Here is a 22,756-nt window from a genome sequence, read left to right as displayed (position 1 = left end):
CTGATATTGATCTGACTATTAAAACTTCGGTAAAACCTACCTTAAGTAATTATTTTCCTATTGTAGGTAGACGCTGCACGTCAAAAAGCCATACAAAATATCCTGATTTGCGTGGCAGTGTCTCTTTAAATATACCCATAAGGAAATCTTATAGTGAGGTATGTACCAATGTTCTGAACAAAGGTACAAATGTTACTAATGAATGTATGGTGAGTAAAGAAAAACAATTAGAAGCAGGAAATAGTATCGGTAATAAAGTGAAAGCAACATGAGTTGAATCATTGATGTCTGGTGATTGTATACTGACCAAAAATAAGAATTTAGTAGTGGTAAACGGTAAGGGGAAAAGAACTTAAGTGGCTGTGGTACCCTCTATTACCCCGCTTGGGAACTTAACAATCAATAAAGCTAACAATGTGGATCTTATGGAAACTTTGCATGTCCCTAGTCATATATCAATTCACGGACCTGCATTAAGTAGGTCCTTATCTGAAATCAAGGCTAACAAGGGTCATTTATACAGCGATGATGAATCACTTGACAGCAAGAGCAAACTCTCATTTGAGATTAATCAAAATGTCAACAGTATTAGCAGAACTTTGCCGCTACAGTTTCCTCGTGTGGTTACTAGTGCTTCTTCTAAAGCAGTTACCCTAAGAGATACAGCAATAAATATAAATTCAACTAGGCCTCAACAAATTGAATTTGAAAGACAGTATAGCATTGGATTTGAGGGGGATGGAAAGGATTTGGCGGACAATCGCATTAATCGATCCTTTATATTCTCCGTGTTCTCAAACATACCTCAATTGAGAATGATACAATCTGAAGATATTACAAGGGTCTCTTTGGCAAGAGCAAATAATCACGGGGCTGTTTGTTATCTCAGCTCTGAGGCTATAATGAAATGTGTCTGGTTTAGCCGTGAGGAAATAAAAAATGAGAGCCTGGTGCTGCTTACTTTTGAATCCGAGGTGGAGGCTATAGAATTTTTAGAACCCCCGGGTAAGGGTGTTGAAAAGCTCACAGAAGTAGGTAGATCTTGCATGCAATCTGAAGCAGGTTTAGAAGGTGAAATGTTGGAAATATTGAAATCAGTAGCCAATATAAAAGGTCTACCATGGTTGGAACCCATGCTATCGGTGATTTTGTGTCCTAAAACATCTCTCTCTGTTACATAGCCACCCAACAAGATAGGTATAAAAATTATATCGTGGAACTCTTGTGGATATGTAAACTTAAAGAAATGGCATTCTGCATTAACCTTTGAGGACCAACCAACAATAATAATGGCACAAGAAACTATGAAAACTGAACCACATTTGATTCCTGGATACTCGACCTTTTCTTCGCCCGCAAAGAGTTCTCTGCAAGGGCGTCCATCTGGGGGCTTGGCGGTTGCAGTTAATATATCTTTGAAGGCTCAATCGGAATTGGTTTGGGAATCTGCTAGTATATTGGGGATTCATCTTACTATACAATCACTTATATATTCCTCATTAATGATACTTTCCTTATACTGGAATCCTGCCTCTTCAACAGTTGATGAGATGTTGGATGAATTGGATATGTGTTTAGAACATATATCTGCTAGGTATCCGACTTGTGAAATTATTATAGGTGGTGACTTTAATTGTAATTGCAGAGATTTGACTGAGAGCCATATATCCAAGTTCTCCACTCTTTCACGTAGTAGAGGAGCTAAGTTTAGAGAACTCCTCACTGAGTGGGATATGGATTTAATGGTCAGGAATGACATGAAATCTAAAGTAACGTGGGCAAGAGGCACGAGGAACTCAATGATAGATTTTATATATGTCTCTCACAATCTTATTATGCATATGGCACCGCTAGAAATAGGCCAGATAGAGATTGGTGACCATGCACAACTCTCTACATTCTTAAATTTGAAATGTCAAAAGCTCAGGCCAAATACAACATTAGCAGTTGTGGAAACCAATCGACTTCAGCATTCTATTAGATGGAATCAAGGGATGTGCAATCATGTTGTAAAACGTATATCTTTAGAAATCGAGAGGACCAGATGAGCAGGGGGAAATCTTGGAAAAATATCTGGTGCGCAATACTCTGAAATGGTTACTCTAGTACTTGCGCGGTTTTGTAAAATTCAAAACAATGTGAAACATACATATTTATACGATCACACATGCAAATTACTGAAAAGGGATAAAAATAGGGCACTGAGCTATTTGAAGAGAAGCAATTTGGGCACCGAAGATAGTAAGGCAAGGCGGAATAAAATTCTACCTGTATATAAACAAAATTTAAGATTTGCCCCCATCTCAAGATACAATGAGGTGAATTGTGCATTAATTTGCGCCATCACGTCCCATGATACACGTGTAATATGGCGTACCTTGAAAGATGACAACAAATGTGTCGCACTGTTCTCTCCGAACTGTATTCCTGATCAAATATGGCAAAAGTTTATAAAGGTTAAATACCAATTGCCTTGCGAATTTCAGCTTGTCTCAAATGTTTCTCTGGAATATCACAATATTCCAAGGTTGAAGTGGAACTGCAGTGATATTACCTGGGCAATTTCCAGGCTGTCATACTCAAAAGCTGCAGGACCAGATGGCTTCCCCCCATGTCTTTATAAGGCGGATCCCATGTTGTGGGCTGACATTATAAAAAAATAAATTCGATACTATCTTCAAGTCAGGGGATGTTCCACCCTCATGGCTAACTGCAAATATAGTACCCATATTCAAAAAGGGTGATCCATCTCGGCCAGAGAATTATCGTCCAATATCCCTAATCGACACCGAGGCTAAGATCTTTGCGATCCTTGTTTTACATGAAATCAAGAGAGTTATTGAGGTTAATGGCTTATACTCAAGATTTCAAACTGGTTTTAGGAAGAACATGAGCACAACCTTAAATGCTAGTATTATGTCACATGTTATTGCTGGAGTAAAAGATAAGAATTCTAACCCTGTTTATATAGCGATGATCGATATGAGCTCAGCTTTTGATACTGTTGTTCGTAACTTGTTATGGAAGAAAATGAGGAAGCTAGGGATTCCAACTGTTTTGTTGTATTGGATTATAAAGCTGCATACGAATACATCATATTGAATAAGAATTTCACCAGAAGGTGGTACTACTGCTCCAATCTGTACAGCAATTGGCCTGTAACAGGGTTGCAACCTTGCGGCCACCCTGTTTAATCTATATCTATCTGATTTGGGTGAGAATTGGGAAAATTGGAAATTGTTCTCTGTTAAGGTTGGGAGTATTCATCTGAAATGGATTGCTTTTGCAGATGATATTATTTTGTTTGACCCTACCCCGGCATGGCTTCAAACCAAACTTTCACTTTTTGAGACATTTGCAAAAGCACATAATCTGATGCCCAACCCAGCTAAAACTGGCATCATGAAATTTGGAGTGAAATCTAAAAGAGGCAATTTCAGGTGGCAAATAATGGATACACAAATCTTTTGTGTTAATAATGCAATTAACTTAGGGTATTATATATCAGCCTTAAACTCTATTAATTCATGGCCTGCAATTATTGAAAGTAAGACTCGACCTTTACTGTCTCAATTGAAAAAGATATATATACCCGGTATTGCAAATTTTCCTTAATCCCGCTAATAGAATTTATGACATTAAAAATTGAAAGTGTCATACTTTACACACTTGATGTCTGCTTATGCGACATGACCATTATGCTTGATAGCTTACAGGGCTCTCTTCTGAAATCCGCAATGTTCTTACCAATGTCATTTCCAAATGCCATCATCCGACATGAATTTGGGCTGGTATCACTTTCAACTCGATGGAAATGGAGACAGTTGTACAATTATGTCAAGATACATTACCCACCTGCTAATTCATTGTATACGGACACGAACAAAATGCTGGGCTCTCAAACCTGCAATTCTTTTTTCAATTACCATTCGAAAATGCAACAAATATTAGGTAATGCAAACATCACTGTTGATGATAAACAATATCGCCCTTGCTTTGCCAAAAAAAAGCTCTTTGAAATGGATTGGTGCGCAACTATTGATACAATCATGACCTACAGGCTATATAAAGAATATGGTTTATATGTCAAACAGTGCATCCCACGATATGATCATGTTATGCTATTTCCTTGTGAATACACTCGAAAGGTATATATTCATTATAGATTGAATCTATACCACACAGGAGAAAGATCTAAGAACTGGAAAACGAATGAATAAGAACCACCTCAAGAACGTTTCTTGGCCTGTATTGGGCGCATATATTGATGCCATAGTGTATGGGGCCTCCATAAGTAGCCCTCTTACTATTATATACCTGCCTTCTTATCCCAGAGAGTTTCAGCCACCATAAAGTCCAATGTATTTTTGATAGCCAGGGCCACTCCCCTGTCTATGTTGTGGCCGAGGCATGAAATATCGGGTCAAAGCCTCGTATTTTTATCTGTCCCTGATCCTTTTTCAGGAGGTGCCTCTCCTGTATACCAAGCACATCTGGGCCTTCTTTCCTGGTGAATCTCTCTAGCTTTTTCCTATTCACGGGACTATTGAGCCCCTATTCATTTTGGGTCAGCCATTTGAATGTGCATCCTGGTGTGTAGTGCGCATTGGGGTTCTCCCTCCCTTCCCGCCCCCCCCTGGGCTCTGCCCCCGTCTTCCGTTCTTCCTTGTAACATCCCCCATTTCCCTCCACAGGTTTATACCCCTCGCCGATTTGTCCTAGCCTGTCCTCGTACCCCCGTTCTGGTTCCCATCCCATCTTCTTCCCTCTTTGTGTACCCCTCCTCCCCAATCCCCCCATGCACCCCAACCCCATTCTTGCGGGTCACCCTGTCCCTCCCGTACCCTCTGTTCTCCCCTCCCGGGCATATCCACCCTTTCTAACTCCAAGATGTTACCCCCCTCCACCTCCCGTCACTTAATCATCCCTTATGAGTCCACCGCCCCTATTTCATTGGCTATTTAAGGTTCTTCAGTGCTCTCCCTCTGCTGCCTTGGCTCCCTCTGTTGTCTTCTCTTCTTTCTCCTTCCTCAGTGGTCCTTGCAGTGTCGTTCTCCTTCTCTGTCTTTCCCCCACTGTGGTCCATTCCAATGGTCTGGGTCTCGCTCTGTTCTCGATTGCCGGTCATCTATTATCTGGTTGGTCCAGTCCCAGATCTACGTGTAGAATATCTGCCCCTTCTTGCGGTGCAACTGTGTGTTTTTGCACTTCTTCCCATTCAAAGAGAAGTCCTGAGGGGAAAAGTCCACTTACACCTGATTCCCTGTTCGTTGAGTACTTTAAGTATCGGGCCCATTTGGCGTTGCTTAATTAGTGTACTGCGGGTTAAATCCTGATATAGCACAATTTGTTGACCCTTGTATGTAACCGGTTCCTGTTGCCTGGCTGCTCTTAAAACTGCTTCCTTCTGAGCATACCTGGTAAATGCTGCCAGGACATCTCTTGGTCTTGCGTTTCGGCTTTTGTTCATTCGTCCTACTCTGTGGATCTGGTCCAGCTCAATGATACCTAGGTCCGATTCCTCCAGGAGCTCTGCAAAGATTCCCTGAGCCACTCCTTTTAATTCTCTGTCCATCAACATCTCCAGCAGCAGTTTCAGCCTGATATTGACTCTCCGGGATATGTTCTCCAAATCCTCCATTTGGAGTTCTAGGTTTTGCGTTGCCACATCCAATCACTCTATGGCCTCGCTATTTGCTGTTGTTTCCCTGTCCACTTCCTGTAGCACCTTTTCTAGTCGGTCTGTTCTTTCACCGAATTGCCCCATGTCGTGTCATATCTCCACCAAGGCGTAGTTGAGATCCGACCTCATGAGTTGAAACTGCTCCTGAAATGTCCTGGCCAGAGTGGCCTGCAAGGTGAGCATTTCCCCTTGGACGTCCTGCCGTGACGTAGGAGTCATTGGTTCCATGTCATCGGGGGTGTTGTGTCCCGTTGCACCCCTGGATTCCTGTGGGTGCATCTCTGGTGTCCTGAGCCGGCCACATCATCGGGAGTGTTCCTGGAGTGTCCCCCGGTATTGGTCCCGTCTTTGTGGCCCTGTTTTTAGCCTTCGTTGTCATGGTTCCCGTGGGGTCCTGAGGGCCGTCGCCTTCAGTGGGCTGTCAGTTTGGGTCGGAGCTGCGCTTCCCTGCCCCGGCCCTAAGCCTGTGGGCCTTCCCTTCCGTTGCTCAGGGAAAGACCCCGTCTCCGCAACGGTCCGGGCCCCTCCCTACCTGCTGTCCAGTGCCATGTTTCCTCGAGGGCTTCAGCTTTTTGGCCAGAAATCTCTTGCCTTTTGAGCAGACCCCACCGGGGTTAGTTCTGGGCTACCCCTCTCTCCCCCCTTGCTCATCCAGTGCCTCGTCTCCTTTATGGAAGGCCTGTCAGTTTCTGGCCCTCACTTTTTCTCTGCCGGCCCCAGGGGTTTTCCCTCCAATTTGCCCCTGTGCTTAGGTCCTCTTCACATCTCTTGCTTCTCCGCCCCCTTATCCTATACAGGGGGTATCTTTATGGTGTTGTTGTGACTTCCCCCTCCTGTTGGGCCCTCCAGGTGAGTCCTTGTTGCTCTTTGTCTGTTTTATTGCATGAATGCCCTCGTTTTCTGGGCTTTAGGTAGGTGTCTCACCTCTGCCGTGTCTCATGTGAGGAGTTTTGCTGTGTCTGTTCTCCAGCGCTCTGCAGCTTAGAGTGCCTGTGCTAGCTGCGTACACTTAGGTTCCCTACATGTTGCGGGCATGATCCTCCCCGTTATTGTCCACTTAGTCCTGCCTCCCACTGCTGGGGGCGCTGTGCCCTTCCCGCTTTGTGCTCACTGCGCTACCCTCTGTGGGGCTGCTCACGGCGGTGCCGGAGTGTTCCAAATGTCCCGCCGTGCCTTCCCCGCTTTGCGTTCGCTGCTCTTGCCTGTGGGGGGGAGGGGGCTTGCGGCTGTTGCGGAGTGTCCCCCACGTCCTGGCTTCTTCCCTTGTGGTGTTGCTGCCCTGTGCCCCCGCCCGTTGTTTCAGGGGGCCCTCCAGACTCACTGCCTTGTTCTTGCTTGCTCCCGAGGTTCCCGGGACCTGGCTCGTTCTTCCCGCTTCCGTGGATGCACTGCTCGCTCCTCTCTTCTTCTGGCGGGGTCCTCTCCAGCTCCTCGTGCCTTCTGGTCCATGGGTTCCTCCTTGTGCCGCTCCTCACTTTGCTGGTCAGGGTGTCACAGCGCCTCCAAGTGCTCCTCAGTGGGTTCCTTCCCTTACCGACAGGAGTCCCATTCTTGCGGCCACTCCGCTGGGGCCCTTCACTCTCCTCCCTCTGCCTCCTCTTGTTTCTGTGCTGATAGCGCTCTGCCGCATTCTCCTCTTTACTGATTTCTTCTCTCGGGTGTTCCAATAACTTAATACTCGGTGTTGCTCCATCTTTGGGTTCGTTAGCGGGGTGGCGGACACGCTGTTTGTTCTCCTCGGGGCTGGGAGCGCGTCTGCACGTCTACTCAGTCCCGGCGGTCATCTTGAAGTGCCAACTAGGGTTAGTATTAATAAGGACCACCGTAGAGATCCATAGAACATGTTTGTTTTTAAAAATCATGTCTGGAAAAAAGGGTGAGCTGCTGTATATACTAAGACAGACCTGGAGTATGGGTTTCCCTAACCAAATACTAAAATTCAGATTTTTAAACAAAGTTTTTTGATGCAATTGGGACTCTTTGGGGTGCAATAGATGAACATTCAGATGTTTAAGAAATAAAGAATTCTGCCTGCTGGGACTGGAATACAAATGTATATTTAGAAAATAAAACCAAGGGAGATATCAATTATTTTAACCCAAATATGGTAACATTATGCCTTTTTATATTAGCATGTTTCTAGATATGTTCTTTTGAGGAATATTCATGTGATTCCCCTTAACCTATTGAAAATTGATGGAGTGCAAGGCCCTAGAAAAGAAATTGCACCCACAAAGAGGTTATGCAGATTTTGTCATTTGGAATGTATGATTGCGAACTTGAACCACTAAATCAAAGAGGGCAACACATTAACCAATAGAACAATGTTGTTTATAATTCACATACAGTGGAATCCGGTATTTTTTGGGTGTGTCAACCTATCTGTCAAGCAGGTGGCTCTTTGCTTGCACTTGTTAGATTTTTTTATTGGAAAGTTTAATGTATATAAATAATGAGCTTGGAAAATAGTGTATTTTTGTAAGATATTTTGAATATTGTTCTTGTGCTGTCACTGTGTGCGGTCTTCTGTAAATCAAGTTAAACCTTAATTAAATCTTAAAAGTAATAATTGTGGAACACTTTTAAGATGAGCTAGCTGGAAAAGAGGGTTCATTTACGTTCAAACAAGAGCAAAGAATCCAAAGTTATTTCTTGGATTTTGGCAATTTGAGTTTGGTAGTACCGTCCAACTCAAAATGATGATCTTTGTATTTGGAAAATATGGCCACCATAATGGGAATTCTAGACCTCTTTTTAATGCTATGTGTCAATTTCCTAAATTAGTACTTGGATTTAGTTTAGTATTCTGATGCCAGTAGCTATTTTCACAGTGCTTTAGTTGAAGTGGCAATTCAGCTGTGATTTTCAAAAGCTCACCACAAGTTAAAAAGAAACCCTGATGCACAGAGCACCAATGTCCGAGATCCAGTTCCCCTGTCCTCCATTAACTCACAGTTGTATCACTCTATATTCAAAGTACTCTGTGTTTAATAATAAGTTTATACCTGAAAATAGTTGACATTGTATAGTCTTTTGAGATCTGTCTATTACTGATTTTAACAAATGCACCATACTGTTTCCATCTTGTGTCTCTAGAACCAGCAGGCGGAGATTGTATGTGCAGCTCTGACTGTCCAGGTAATCCGAGTTGACTTTCAGATGTTCAAGCACTTTTTTTTTAGCAGTTCTGTTTTGCTTGTTCTGTACGCTTCAGTTGCCTTGCTTCAGTCATCACCTGTCCCATCTTTGTCCTTTATTGTTGTAGACCTTTCAGCCTCTTTGTTCATTCGCATTTCTTTATGCAGTTGTCCTAACGGTTATTTGCTTCCATCTTTGGTAAGGTGGGCTAATATAGCTTACTTTTCTACTTCGAGTGGTCCAGTTTATTTTATGTTGCCACTCAAAAAGGATAATAAATATACATTGACTGAGGGTTGGTTGCCCACCAGTGTGTGGCGTTACAAATGCTAGTCACTGCTTTTGGCATTTCTAAATATGACAGATGGGTTGTTTGAATAAAAACTTATTTTGTGGACGTTTGTGTCCATCACTGATTGCATCCACCTCTCTGCCAGTGCACATATCATTTTGGTGAGAATAAAACAAAGCATGTGCTGTTTTGAGGGATATCAAGTTGTGTGTCTCGCTGGCGCAACACAAACCTGTTTGTCGCCATGTGTCACTTGCAGTTATTTCCCCAGTGAGGTCTATAGCGTATTCTAAGAAGCACTAGTAAATGTGTGAAGATGGCCCTAACCCAGCCTGGCAGCAAATGTCACCTACACCTGAATGTTGCCTGCTCCCTGCACTATGAACTTAATCCACGCACTTTTTGTATAGTACATAGACAGTAGAAGCACTTTGACTAGATGGCAAATGGATTAGAGAACTGGCTGGAGGATAGAGGTTTGGAAAAACCAGGTAGTAGTCATTGAGGCAAGACGGCTGATAGGTAAGGGAAATCAAAGAACCAGAGGGTTGTCAAAGTTAAGTCAAGCAAAAACAGGCGTTTAGAAAACTCGAGGGAAAGGAAAAGATGCTCCGAACTGAGAAGAAGCCAAAAAGAGGAAGTAACAGAGAAAGCTGGGCCCAAGGTGGAAAGCAAAGTTGACAGCTGGCTGACATTCCGAAGACTAACTCTTCTGCATCTGTCTTTATGTTCCCAGTGTTCTGGTAATGAGCATGCACCTTGGTTTGGTGGTTGATGAGGCTTTGCTAAGGATGCTTTACAACGTGCATGCCCAGAAATGAAGCAGCAGTTTGCCATACAAGTGTGAGCAGTCCAAACATGGTGGCATCCATACTGATGGCTCTGGAAAAGGCGGGCACACTCCTGTCTTCGATGTATCCATTTCAGACCCTTCCTGCTTCAGCGTAAATGTGTCCTACCCAGCCACCACAATGGATAAACAATCCTTTACTGGAGTGGGTCGGGACATTGCACATCTCTCATGTAGCGGTAGTGGTAGGGTGCCAACAGGTAGGACTTAGATTCATTCTATTTTTTTGAACTCAGAAAATTGATGCCATTATAAAGGCACATTTCCAAGATGATTTATTGATCAATATAACACACGCGACAACAGCAGTTTAGCTGCACAATATATCCAATACTGCAACCCCCTGCTGCACAACACGCCAATACAGTTTATGTAATTCCTCCTAAAGGCTACACACCCAGTGCATTACAATATCACCCCCTCGACTGTCAGGAAGTGAGATGGGTGAGGGACAGGTTACACAAAGAAAAACTACTAACTCTCCACACCACCAACTCGGCACTAAATAAATCCCACATAATTTCACAGCAGTTTCATGGTTTCCCCCGTTGTGGCATAGTTCTTCATTGTGCCTTGCTGGGCCAAAACAAATAGAACTGCTGTTAGTATCAATCACAAAAATTGGTGACCACTTTGGGACCCTATAGCCCACGCCCTGTTCCAGACCCTACAAAATAGGATCGTCCATTTGTTCGAATCAGAAATGTCAGAGGGAGAAAAAAAAGGAAGTCATTTAAATGAAAATTAGGTTTTTTTTCTTTTTCTCGTGGACATTTCTGGCATCCCGCAACCCCCTAATCCCCTCATCTGCTACTTACCTTTTGGCGGCACACTTCGCTGTGTCCTGCTGACTACTCCATTCCACTGCAACGCTGGTTCCTTTTACTTATGTGCATCGGAACTGGCACTGCAGGGACCTTTTTTTTTTGTTCTTTTAAAAAATATATATTTATTGTTTAGGTCGCAGGGGACACCCCAGTTATGATTATAGTGAAAAACTGCAGAGGGGACACCCCTGCTCCCCTTGTTCACTATAATCTAACCGAATGTAATATTTATTTGACATTTTCGACTGTTCGTAATTTTCGTACGGCCGAAATTCGAATTAATATTCCATTCTTTTTTCTGTCATTTCTACGGATTCTACAAAATAGATCTCACTGCCCCCACCTCTACAAAGACAAAGTGCCTTCCCTTTTGAAACACCTTCAGGTTGGCAGGGTAAGCTGCTATCGCCAACACCCCTCCATTCATGAGGTTCCTCCTGATATCCATCATGTCCCCTTGCCTGGACAGAGAATTAATGTTCGTCTGGGAACTGAAAAATCTTCCTCCCCTCATGAGATGTCTTTTTTAAATGTATTTATTTATTTTACTTCTGCCTCCCTGGTTATGGGCTCTGACCAATTGAGGGAATTTAGAACGTTGAATTCAGTATCAGTGTTTGATAATTATCCCATGCCGAGAATAGACGATCTCATTGAAAAGTTGGGCTCGGCCAAAAACATCTCCACGTTGGATCTAACAAAGGGTTATTGGCAGGTCCCATTAAACCCATCTGATCGAGAAACTAATGCATTCCTTACCCCACAAGGATTATTCCACTTGAATATTTTACCCTTTGGGTTGCATGGAGCTTCAGCCACTTTTTCAGAGGCAAATGGATAAACTATTAAAACCTAATTCAAGCTTTTTCGGGGCATATCTACACAATATTGTAATCCATAGCGCTAATTGGCTAGAAAACGTCCATCACTTGTATGAGATCACTAAGGCCCTGAGAAAAGCTGGCATCACAGCCAACCTTCAAAAGTGTAATCTTGCACAGTCTGCTGAGAAATATCTAGGATTTTTCGTAGGGAATACTCTGATACAACAACAAAACAAGAATGTAAAGGCAGTTCAGCTAACGCCCATCCCCAAGAATAAAATCCCTTTGTGCTTTACTTGGTTGACTGGATATTATAGGATATTAATTCCTAATTATTCCACAATTGCAGCCAAACTAACAGATAAGCTTAAGAATGCCCAACCCCAAAAGCTAATTTGGAACAAACAGGATCAAGCGTGCTTTGACGGTCTGAAGAAAATCCTGTGTAGTGAGCCCATCCGTAGGATGCCCTATTTCAATTGAGACTTTTTTATTACAAACTCACTTCTAAAGTGGGTTTAGGGACCGTGCTCTCCCACGAACATGACTGCGTTGAACATCCTATACTATATACGAGCTGGAAACTCTTCCTGAGAGAACAATCCTACGCTACAGTAGAACTGCAGGCTCTATTGCCATAAAATGGCAGTCACGCATTTTAAATACTATTTGACAGGCCGAAAATGTAGGTTAATCACAGACCACTCCCCGTTAACATGGAAGAGCTTGCGAAAGGACACCAATCCCCAAGTAATGAGGTGGTTCTTGGATCTCCAAACCTTCTGTTTTATGGTCCAACATCGGAAATGTCAAGAACAAGGGTATGTTGATTTCTTTAGCCGTTCCCTATTAGTAAAGAAGACAAAGACATGGAAATCGGTCAGTGGGGGGTATGTGATGAATTGAGGGAATTCGTCCCTTTTCCCCAACTGGGAACCCCCCACCCCCTGTGAGGCTACGGAGGTGAGCCCGCTACACAACACCCTCTCTAGGGGTCGAGGCAAGTGGGACCTCACCGGGCGGGATTCCCCCTTGAGGACAAGGACTCCGGTTCCCATGAGGAACTCCCTGAGGCCCCTCAAAAATATGGCTTGTATGGACTTGTGTAATACATCAGAATGTTATTAGTTTCATGAAGATAAAGTGAACCTATATTATCAACGACAAGAAACTGAGGCTATTCTTTTAAATCACAGTCTCGAATGGACTGTGTCGAGGATACTAAAAAGAGATGATATGCCAAAGGACTAGAAAGAAAGTGCAGAAAGCCGACAGAGAGTGAGAGGCCGAGTGAGCCAGGGGAATCCCCCTGTATGTAGCAGAGTGGAAGGAGGCGGGGCTGTTGCAGAACGCGAAGTCCCCGTAAACTAGAGTAGTTCTGAGGCGGAGCGAGAAACGCTGGGGAACCAGCATCTGAAAGCAGAGGAAATCAGAATATGGTGGAACAGAGAGTTTGGTGGTGGCGTGACCACAAAGCATTCGTGGTGGTCAGCCTGCCTTTACAATGGCACCGACACCACCAGTAGGAAGAAGGAACTCCCTATCCTAGCCACAGCACCAGCGCTATCCAGAAGGCAAGAGTTGGACGCAGAGGAGAATGATGCAGTGGAAAGTAAGCTGCAGAACTACAAAGAAGGCAAGAAAGAGTCCCGCACCCTACAGGTAACACCATTACCCCTGAAAACAGAAGGTCATTCAGGGAACTGGAATGCCGGGATAGCAAGATGCACTCATTATAAGTTAAACAAAACTCGTCTCAGTACTAATGTGAAAAGAAGTGTACATATTGTGATAAACCAGAACTGTGTTAATGAGATCAGGAGAGCCAAAAACCACCAAGGGAGAGAAAAACAAAGTTGGAAACTTGTTACGCTGGAAAAGGGAAAGGGCAACCCATATCCCGATAAGAAAGAGAGCATACTAGAGAAAGCTACTTGGGGAATAAAGACACGCAAGCTCAGGAAGATGAGCCTCATACATGAAACCGCACCCTGGGAAGAGGTGGATTATAATTGCAAGTTGAACAACCAAAATATTCGATAGGAGAGCAATATACAAGAGGGCCTCAAACCCTTTAAGAGGGAAAGAAGGAACCTGAACAGAACTACAGCATTCTCAAAGAAAGAGGGAGGGGAAAATACCAGTTCCCTAATGTTAGTGCGAATTCTCTGCTAAGGCTAATTTCCCAAACCTAGTGAGTCCCCCAGCAGCTTTGCTGGATTTTTGGGGTTTATTTTTTTTTCTCCTGCTAAGAGTGAGACTCTTTTCCTCCCACACTTAGGCATCATTTGAGGTATGTCTTTGACTTATTGTGTGCTTATGGGCTATGGGGCCTTTTACTCCATAGGGTATCATCTGTTTTTGTGTATGTGTTACACAGCACCCTCAGTGCAGTAACACAGGGGTGTCATAGTGACACCCAAATATAGACTCCATACCCTGGGACTGCCTACTGTCTCCCAGGGCATGTAAAGTCACCATTGACTTTACTAGTCTTAAATTGTGAACAGAACCAGTACAAACCATCATATTGTGGAACTACTGGTAGGGGTAATTAGATTGCCCCTGGGTCTGTTTTTCGAGGCGGCACTGTGCAGTCCCCCCTCGTCGAGTTTCTGGCTGGTGGCAGTGGTTACCATGCAAAATATTCCACCGGAATATTTCCTATGGGATTTTCCCATTCATTTTAAACGCACCACTTTTTGGTGCAATGTTAAAGATACCGCTGGGTTATTTATTTAATATTTATTCCCCGGTTGGGTCTTTTTGCCAGGACTCAGTTTTAAAATGGCGTTTGTGTTTGCCTCTGTAACTCCAACCCAAGTCGAGCCCTTTGTTCCACTTTTTGGCGGGCCTCTCCACAGAAGCCTCCAAAAGTGGTGCCACTCTGTCTGGGTCTACAGGATGTGTGGGATGGGGGTTTAAGGCACCCTGGACTGAGTTGCCTCGGCAACTCAAGTCACACTCTTGTGTGATTGGCCCAGTGGTGAGCTGCCCGGCACACCACTTGGCATGTTTGAGTGACAGCTAGGACTGATGAATGGGGGTTTTCTGCATAAAAGCAGGGCTTTGGGGACTGGAACCTCAGAAGTCGCCACAGGACCAAAGAATCCGAAGAGGGAGAAGCTAAGCCGACCTGCAACGATGACACCACTGGTGGAGCCCTGCTGAACCATCTCACCACTTCCCAACGACAGAGAAGATCTTCATCCCGGAGAATCTTCTTCCTCTGAACTGGTGGGGATAACCAGTTTGCCCTCTTTTCGCCTTCCTGGATCGTCTCGTGGTCGAATCGCCCGTGCCAAGCACCCCGGCGACCGGAAAGCCACGCTTCACCACTACCGCCTGGTCTCCCTTGCAACAGACTGTTCAAGGTGTCCCGTAAATCCTTGACTTTCTATCCTGGGGTGACTTGGGACCTACTAACTAACTTTTCGTGACTTGATGCAACCCTTTTTGAACTATCTGCAAAGACTCTTTAAAAATACTATTCAACTGTGTGATCTTGGACACATTACGCCTTGCTCTCTCCAAGAGTGGGCCTGGCCTATGACTTTCTTGCTCCTCAGTAGACTCTGCCTTTTCTGACTTGCTCTGGTTCTCTTAAAGTGTTGGTATTGTGAATGTTCCTAAATTCTGCCTTTTTCCCTGCCTTTTTTTATTAACTTATTGGAGTGCCATCTTAGGTTAAGCTCTCACCCCTGTCTGAAAATAAGTGGTGTTTTAACTAAGACTTGTTCAATAAGTGATCAGGGATGTATATATATTAATAGTGACTGTGTTTGAACTTGCTTGTCATATTAGTGTTAGTGTATTTTACAAAGTGTGTTTTTAAATAAATAAATATATACTTTTATACCCAAGCTCTGGTCAGTGTTTGCTTGTGCTACTGTATTTTGGTACCTATCTTGTATACTCTATATACTGCCTAACTCTTCTTGAGGGAAGTCTGGCTGCTCAGCCACGGCTACCAGGTAAATCTGGGTGGTACAGACTGCTACCAATTGGTTTTACTGCCAACACCTGTAGTCCTAAATCTTTTGCAGTGGTCCCTAAGGGAACTGCACAGGTTTCTGCCTAACACCTAAAAGAACTGCAGTACCTAATCTACAGCATAACCATAGATCATTTACAAATGGTCTACTGATAGCAACAAAAGAGCCAAGCAAACCCTCAGACAAAACGCAGCAACCAGGAGAAGGGGGTCCTTCTCCTGGCCTTTGTAAATTATGTTAATGATGTGTTATTTATATAGCGCCTTAATATAAAACGCTTTACAGAGCCCATATTTACATACAGTTGCCCCAACCGAAATTGGTACTCATTTATCGACCTTGGAAGGATGAAAGGCTGAGTTGGCCTTGCCGGGATTCGAACCTGCGACCTGCATATCACGCTCAGGTCGCAGCAGTGAGAGCTCAACCCGCTGAACTATCTTACCAGCCTGTTAGTGGTAGGTTCAGATAACTTAGATTTGGACAGTGGATGGACTTGTTTTGGACATTCACAATGACTGACGAGCACCTTAGTAAAATAGTTAGGGAACACCCCATAGACCTACGGAAAGACGGGTCTTATTTTAATTTAGATAAATTATATGGTGAAAATGTCTTTAAAGTGTCTACCTCCTTCTTCTGATCTTCCACAGCTCCCTAACCCATGGGTCATAGAGTACTGCCATTATTGCTGTCCCGGTATTCACTTCCGTCTCTACCTTCCACTCGTGCAACTGATATACCTGCAATATTGATATACGTCAGGAGAGGAGGCCTGGGACACTACACACCTGAGGGAATCCTTTTTTAAGTGCCTAAGGGCATCAACCTAAGAAGGAAAGCCCAGGACACATACGCAAGCCTCCCTTGATCTGTTTTCAAGGCACTCCAGGCCCATGTTCACCTCCACAATGTTTCCAACTACACAGCACTGAAATGTATCCATAGCCACCTAATTATTTCACCACTATTCCTGCTGCTTCTCTCATCTACAGTTTCTTCTCCATAAGCCCGAACACCATTGCACTCCTTTTCATCTGCCCTGAAAGCTACCACAGAGTAGCCTCCAACATTGATAATTTGGTTTCCAGGCCATTCATTTTTGTGCAGTGGGTTCATGAAGTTTTAAAAGCCTCTCCCCATGAGAAAGCTGAGGCTTCTCCAGATTGTACATGGATTTGAAGCTCCTCAACTTGATTTCTAGGGTTAGAACAAGCTAGAACCCAGGTGGTTCCTTGTTGTCTTTTTCAGTGGCATTGCAGTAAGGTAACTGATGGCATCCCTCAGTACCACCTGTTAACTTCTTGCTTAGCCTGGGACCACTAACACAAGGCCACAAGATTATCCCAGTTCAGTGGTCAATGACAAACCGCAAGTTTTTTTCGGGCTTAGGGGCATGTACCTCTGTCCATCAGATCCTGTTTGCCTGCCTCATATCATGGCAAACGTCATTCTTCAGGCACTCCAGACAAGGCGAAGACCCCATCCATGCATCAGACTTGTGTCTCTCTATCATTGCGTTACAGCACAGGGGCTCTGTCCATCCTTTGGTTAGATGTCATTTATTCAAGCTGAGTCTGCCTCGAACTCCCACCATCTGATTAATCTCACAGCACAGCACCCTCCCCCGAACCATTCAGATTCCTCTTGGCATACGCAATCTTCAGAGCGTCCATAAACACATAGGCAGTGTCTCCTTCTTCGTATTTTGGGGCTTGCAGCTCATCAAAATGGTGCTACTCCGGTTTCTACCATTGAACCCTACTTTCTGTTACCTTCTGCTTTGGTGCTGGTCAGTGGATGCGCGCCACAGCTTGAACTAGGAGCATTTTCACTAGAGCATGGCTGGTAATGCCTTCACTAAATATAGGTTTCCGAGGTTTTGTTTTTGCTACACAAACCATTTTTACTAGGCCTCTGTATCCTATGTTTGCCTTTTTGGTATCACCCATCTTTATCTTAATTTCATTCCTCCATTTCAGCAATGGTTTTGCGAACCAAGCAAGCACTGTCAACCGCGCCAGAACCTTAATTGTTTCCTATTTTATTAGACTTTTAGAGCTGGCTTCTTTCTGATGATGCCACGTGTGCTATGCGTCTGCTTTTTCTTGTATTTTTTTTTATTTTTTATTTAGCACTGCCTGCTTTTAAAACATCTGCGCTAATCAATTGCTGCATTTATGTGCCCCTCTCTTCGTGTAGCTGGCTATGCTTTATTATGTTTTCCATGATATCCGGGTTTACTCTTATAAACTTGCTATCGTGTTCCAACCACTAAAATGCATCTTTTAGCGCTTGTAATGTTTGTTCCTTCCAGCAGTGTTATGTGCACTTCTGTATGAGCGGTCACTTTTTTTATACCTACATCTTAAATGTGCTTCATGGAGGTTACATTTTTCAGATGTCATGTTTGTTTCAAATTGTGTGTAATGCCGCAATTTCTGAAATTGCCCAGATTTTGCCCCCATGTAAGAAACCCTATTACTGTGTCATGTCGGAGGTAAAAATGTCAAGTTTCAAGCTACTAGCCAGGCAAAGAAAAGTCACTGATCACCTCAATTCTCCACACATACACAGCAGAGTATTTCTTGAATTCAAATGTTGATGGCAGGTTATGTTATGTTACAAATCATTTAGGCTGCGCCAGTCATCCCCGCAGTGGTTTTACTGCACAGGTGATGTGTCCAGGAAATTGGCGTATTGTGCCCCTGCCCGGTATAACCAGATTGTATTCTTTGGAGGAGGAACAAATGAAAAAGTGCAAAAGTGATGTGTAGAGAGAAGAAGAAATGCACAAGGGACGTAAAGAACAAACACATTGGGAAGATATCCTGATGTTGAGGTCCAGGGAAATGTTGTATAAGGGGGGTGCGTGTTTAATGGTAGAAGTGGGATCAAACAGGAAGGTGATCGTTAAAGTAGGAAGATGAGAAATCTCGTGGTAAGAAGCCATTTTTCAGTATTGGTGTTAGCAGTTCATAGTAGGTGGGGGGGGGGGGTAGTGTATGTGAAGTAGTGAAAGCATAGTTGTTTGATGGCCTGCAATGTGTTCGGTAAGCCCCTGAGGTCTGGAGGCCAGAAATGCCAGGCAGAGTGTTTAGGCACCCGCTGCAAATCCCAGGCATATAATCTGGAACTGCCAGGCCAACTGTCAGTAGTGACCGAGACCAGGATTGGCTCTGTGAAGAAGATGGGTGTGGGGAAACCACAATGGTGGAGAGGTAATAGGGATGAGGAAGTGACGACTGCCCTGCAAGAGCTTTACATGTAGTGCCTCTCAATGAGGGCACATTCAATAGTGCAAGTTGTGTCAGTGCATCATGCGCTGCTTCTGTGACCTCTTCATATGCTGCCTGTCTGCTGTTTTAGACAATGCACTAATGCAGGGCCCATTTAAGTGTGTTTCCCTGAGGGTCATAGAGATGTTCACTGGAAAAGAAATTAATTCAGAGGGGAGGTTGTAAAATAAAGCATGGCAAGCGTGTTAGGTCAGAGGAAATATTCACAGAAGGACAACCCTCCAGAAGGGCAAATGCTCATTATAAGGTCTTTATACAGGGACAATATAGCACCTTTTTGTGTGAAAAGTTCCAGTTATGTTTGTATCCCTTTGGCTCGGGGCTGTTCATGCTTTGAAGCCTTTCTGTACCACTTGTGACTACAACCACTGCACTGCACGGAGAAACAGGAGAGCAACTGCTCTATTTATCCAGTTGCCCCGCTGGGAGGAAATCTAGGTACTCTCTAATGAGGGTGGGATTTAAGCTGTGGTTTCTTTTGGAACAATGTCCTGGACTATGCTAACTAGAAATTTTTGATGCCTGCTTGGAGTTTTATAGGGATCATGTTGTGGGAGGCTTGATTTCTCTTCGGCTGAGGCTGCGCTCTTATGGGAGTTAATATCCATAATCCAGCCATGTCCATCTTTCTCAGTCTGGGGTGCCATTACCTTGTTCTGTTAAGAGCGTAGCAACCGAACTTTCATTTCAGCGAGTGTGTAGAATCTGCCTAGTTGGTTATCTTGTCAGGTCTACTTTGGACGTGTAGCCCTTTATTGAATTCAGTGGCACTAACTTAAGTTATATGAGAGTTCACTGAGTGGTACATGTCAGCTTCCAGCGGAGCATTGGGACATTCAAATGAAATTACATGATTCCAAAATGGCACTGGGAACAGAGGGGACGTCAAACTCTCAGCTCTGCCTGGCTGACCGCAATGACGTAAAATCCTCGGAGCAACCACGTTAGCAATAGAAAGGAACAGACTGAGGTTACCCACAGCCTCCCGTCCTTGGACCAGTCCTCACAATCTAAGGGGAAGCGCGCCTGCACACAACACAGAGCTCAGAGGGCTCTTTCAAATGGACGCCTGGGCTACTAAGCTGACAACCGCCTCTGTAATAACGACGGACACCACACTGGAGCCTCGTTTCTGGCAGCCCTGACCATGCAGGCTCGGCTTTTGATGGCCTCGATCCTCGCTCCCACATCAGAAACAAGGTATATGCTGGGCGAGGTGGCTCTGAGAATACACTCAGGGCTGGGGACAGGGGTGCTGCAGCACACTGTAAGAGTTCCCAAGAAGGAGAAACCATAAATGACCTTGCCTTTATGATTCACTCACTTGCCAAATACAGCACGGGGATAGATCTTGAAGAGGTCCAACATAACCACTGGGAGAGATATGGTTCCATCAGAAGGCACCCCCTCACCTCACAGTGGTTTCTCTCTAACGGTGAACCAATTGACAGACGTCTTGCTACAGGGGAAAACATCACCCCTGACCGGTGAAGCCCCAGAGATCCTTCACTGGGCTCATGGAGATCTGCAGGCCGCAAAGGAGAGCTGTCACTCCTAGTGACAGAAGGGCCCTAGGGTCTACTGGCTAGTGTAACTCAGATGAGCGAACCCACCAGATGCCGAAACAAAAAGGTAATGAGGCAAACCGCGCTCAAAGTCCCAATACTCAATGCAGAATGGAGGCCTGCAGCCTTGTTGGGGCCACAGAGATGCTACACACACAAAGGAGAAATAGTGGCGAGCAGCAAAAACACGCTAGTACTGGTAAGTTCCAGCAATGTCTGTCTACATTTTCAGGACCCATTTATCTCATAAGTTATCTGCGGAGAACAGAAGCAGATATGGTAGAGAACAGACACAAATGAAATGGCCTTCAGGATTTGGCAAATAATGTGGGCAGCCACAGCAAACTGCTGAAGCATCGAAATAGAATATCCCACATCTTGGACCTACAGAGTGAGGACTTGGAGAACCGGTCAAGGTGTTTGAACATCCGTATAAGAAACCTACTGGAAGAAATTGCCGACAGAGGTAAACCCTTGCACCCAGAGCCTGTTTTGCGACTTCTTATACATTACTTCCTCAAACACGATCCAGATTGATAGAGTGCATCGCACCGGCCCTAAAAGGAATGGAACAAGACGCAACCCAAGAGATGTCTTAGCCACCATGTCCTCATGTACCCAGGAGGAAAGCATCTTGGCAGCAGCGCGATTGAGGGGACCCATCCAGATGGGGGGAAACAAATATTCTGTTATTTCAAGACCTTCAAAAGCACCTTTCGAAAGTGCAAGGAGATGGCACTAATAGTAAGAGAGCTTTCCAGAAAGGCTTTTACATTTGGCCTCCTTTACCTTGGAAGGATCACAGTGACGCATCACTGCCTTACAAGAGGGCTTGAACCTCCTTCATCATGAAGCGGATGAAACTAACGAAGATCAAGTCTCCCGCAAGAGGCAAACCCAAAAGGTAAACCTTGGGAATGGTTAGTGGCGTCTTCAATCGAGAGTCCCAAAAAACACCTTCATGGATCATAAAGGGTCTGCAAGTTCTTTCCAACACTCAGGGTAAAATTCAACCATCACATGAACCTCCTTGAATACTCAAAATATCACTGCTCAATTGGCGCACACTCTGGAAATTGCAGCCTATTTATCCTCAGTGATAATCCGGATTGGTTATTTGGATTGGTTATTATCACTATTGTGGCCCTTCTAGTAGAGAAGAAGAGGTGGAATCTCTGAATCCAAAGTTGAGGGCTTTAGGGCGCCCTTCTAACATTGGGGAGAAATGGTCTAAACCAGGCGTTATAACACTCTGCCCTTTGGAGCCATGACCACAGCCCATAAATTTACTGTTTTGTGTTTAAATTCTAATTTTGCCAAATGTAATTGTTACAGAACATGTGTAGGGAAAAGAGCGGGAGAAATGTCTCGGGATCTGGGGAGGCGACTCAAAAACAATAATCTACATAAGGATGGAAGGGTTGAGGGCCTGGCCACCCGATGCTAGAGAGGCACAACCTTGCAAAAAAGCGAAGGCAGAGCACACATCCTACAAAAGTAGTTGGTTGATGACTACCTTCGCGATTGAAAGGCAGATGTGGTAGCCCTTCAAGAGACTTGCCTACGAAACCAAGACCAGGGTAGAGTAAGACTCTGGACTATTTTCTAATATTCTATTCAATATCTGCCAACAAAAGTTGCAGCGTTCTCATAGCATTTAAAGATGGACTGGACTTTAGAGTAGGAACGGTCTGAGAGGATAAAAATGGCTGCTTTCTATTCATCAGCGGACCAAATGAAACCTTGCCATTCTAATTTGCCACAATCTGTGCCCCTAACTCTGGTCAAGATAGTTTTATTCAAGAGGTCCTCGCCAAGTTAGGTGATTTTGCCAAAAGGGAAATCATTTTTATGAGAGATTTTAATATAGCATGGTCATTAACCCTCGACAGATGCCAGGGCGTCTGGGAAGTGTGGCCGCAGCCAAACATTTGAAAAAAGGGAATGGAAAGGCTGAAACGCAGAGATGTCTTGAGAGAGTTGAGGGAACACGACCGAGTCTAGCGTCCATATGACCTACTCCAGAATAGACTATATTTGGGCATTAGAAACAATCCTGGGTAGAGATGTAGACACTGAAATAGGCAATATTTCCATCTCAGACCACAATGTAGTTCAGGTGAAACAATTGTGAATTACTTTGAGGAGAACCCTACACCGTGACTTGGGACACGTTTAAAGCATTTCAGGGGAGAGATGATATCCTTCAAATCCCAAAGAGAGAAATAATTGAGAGCCATCAAATAGAGTCTTGAAAATTAATTGTTAGAGCAGAAAGGGTAA

General features: G+C 44.2%; 1 protein-coding gene across 6 annotated transcripts in view; it reads left to right on the top strand.

The window, feature by feature from the left end:
- The window catches only part of CDADC1 (cytidine and dCMP deaminase domain containing 1), a 671,523-nt gene that overhangs the window by 183,594 nt on the left and 465,173 nt on the right, over positions 1-22,756 (top strand). For 5 of the 6 annotated variants that reach the window (XM_069639925.1, XM_069639924.1, XM_069639922.1 and 2 more), the window contains exon 4: positions 8,780-8,821. The exons of the other annotated variant lie outside the window; for it this stretch is intronic. In XM_069639925.1, coding sequence (XP_069496026.1) covers positions 8,780-8,821 — 42 coding nt within the window. The remainder of the gene's footprint in view (positions 1-8,779; positions 8,822-22,756) is intronic. 6 annotated transcript variants of the gene reach the window in all.

This window comes from Ambystoma mexicanum, chromosome 7q (genome assembly GCF_040938575.1).
Source record: "Ambystoma mexicanum isolate Mex_15411 chromosome 7q, UKY_AmexF1_1, whole genome shotgun sequence".
In the NCBI taxonomy this organism is placed as follows: Eukaryota; Metazoa; Chordata; class Amphibia; order Caudata; family Ambystomatidae; genus Ambystoma; species Ambystoma mexicanum.
Note: the sequence above shows the minus strand (reverse complement) of the source record. Positions and strands in the feature narration are given on the sequence as shown.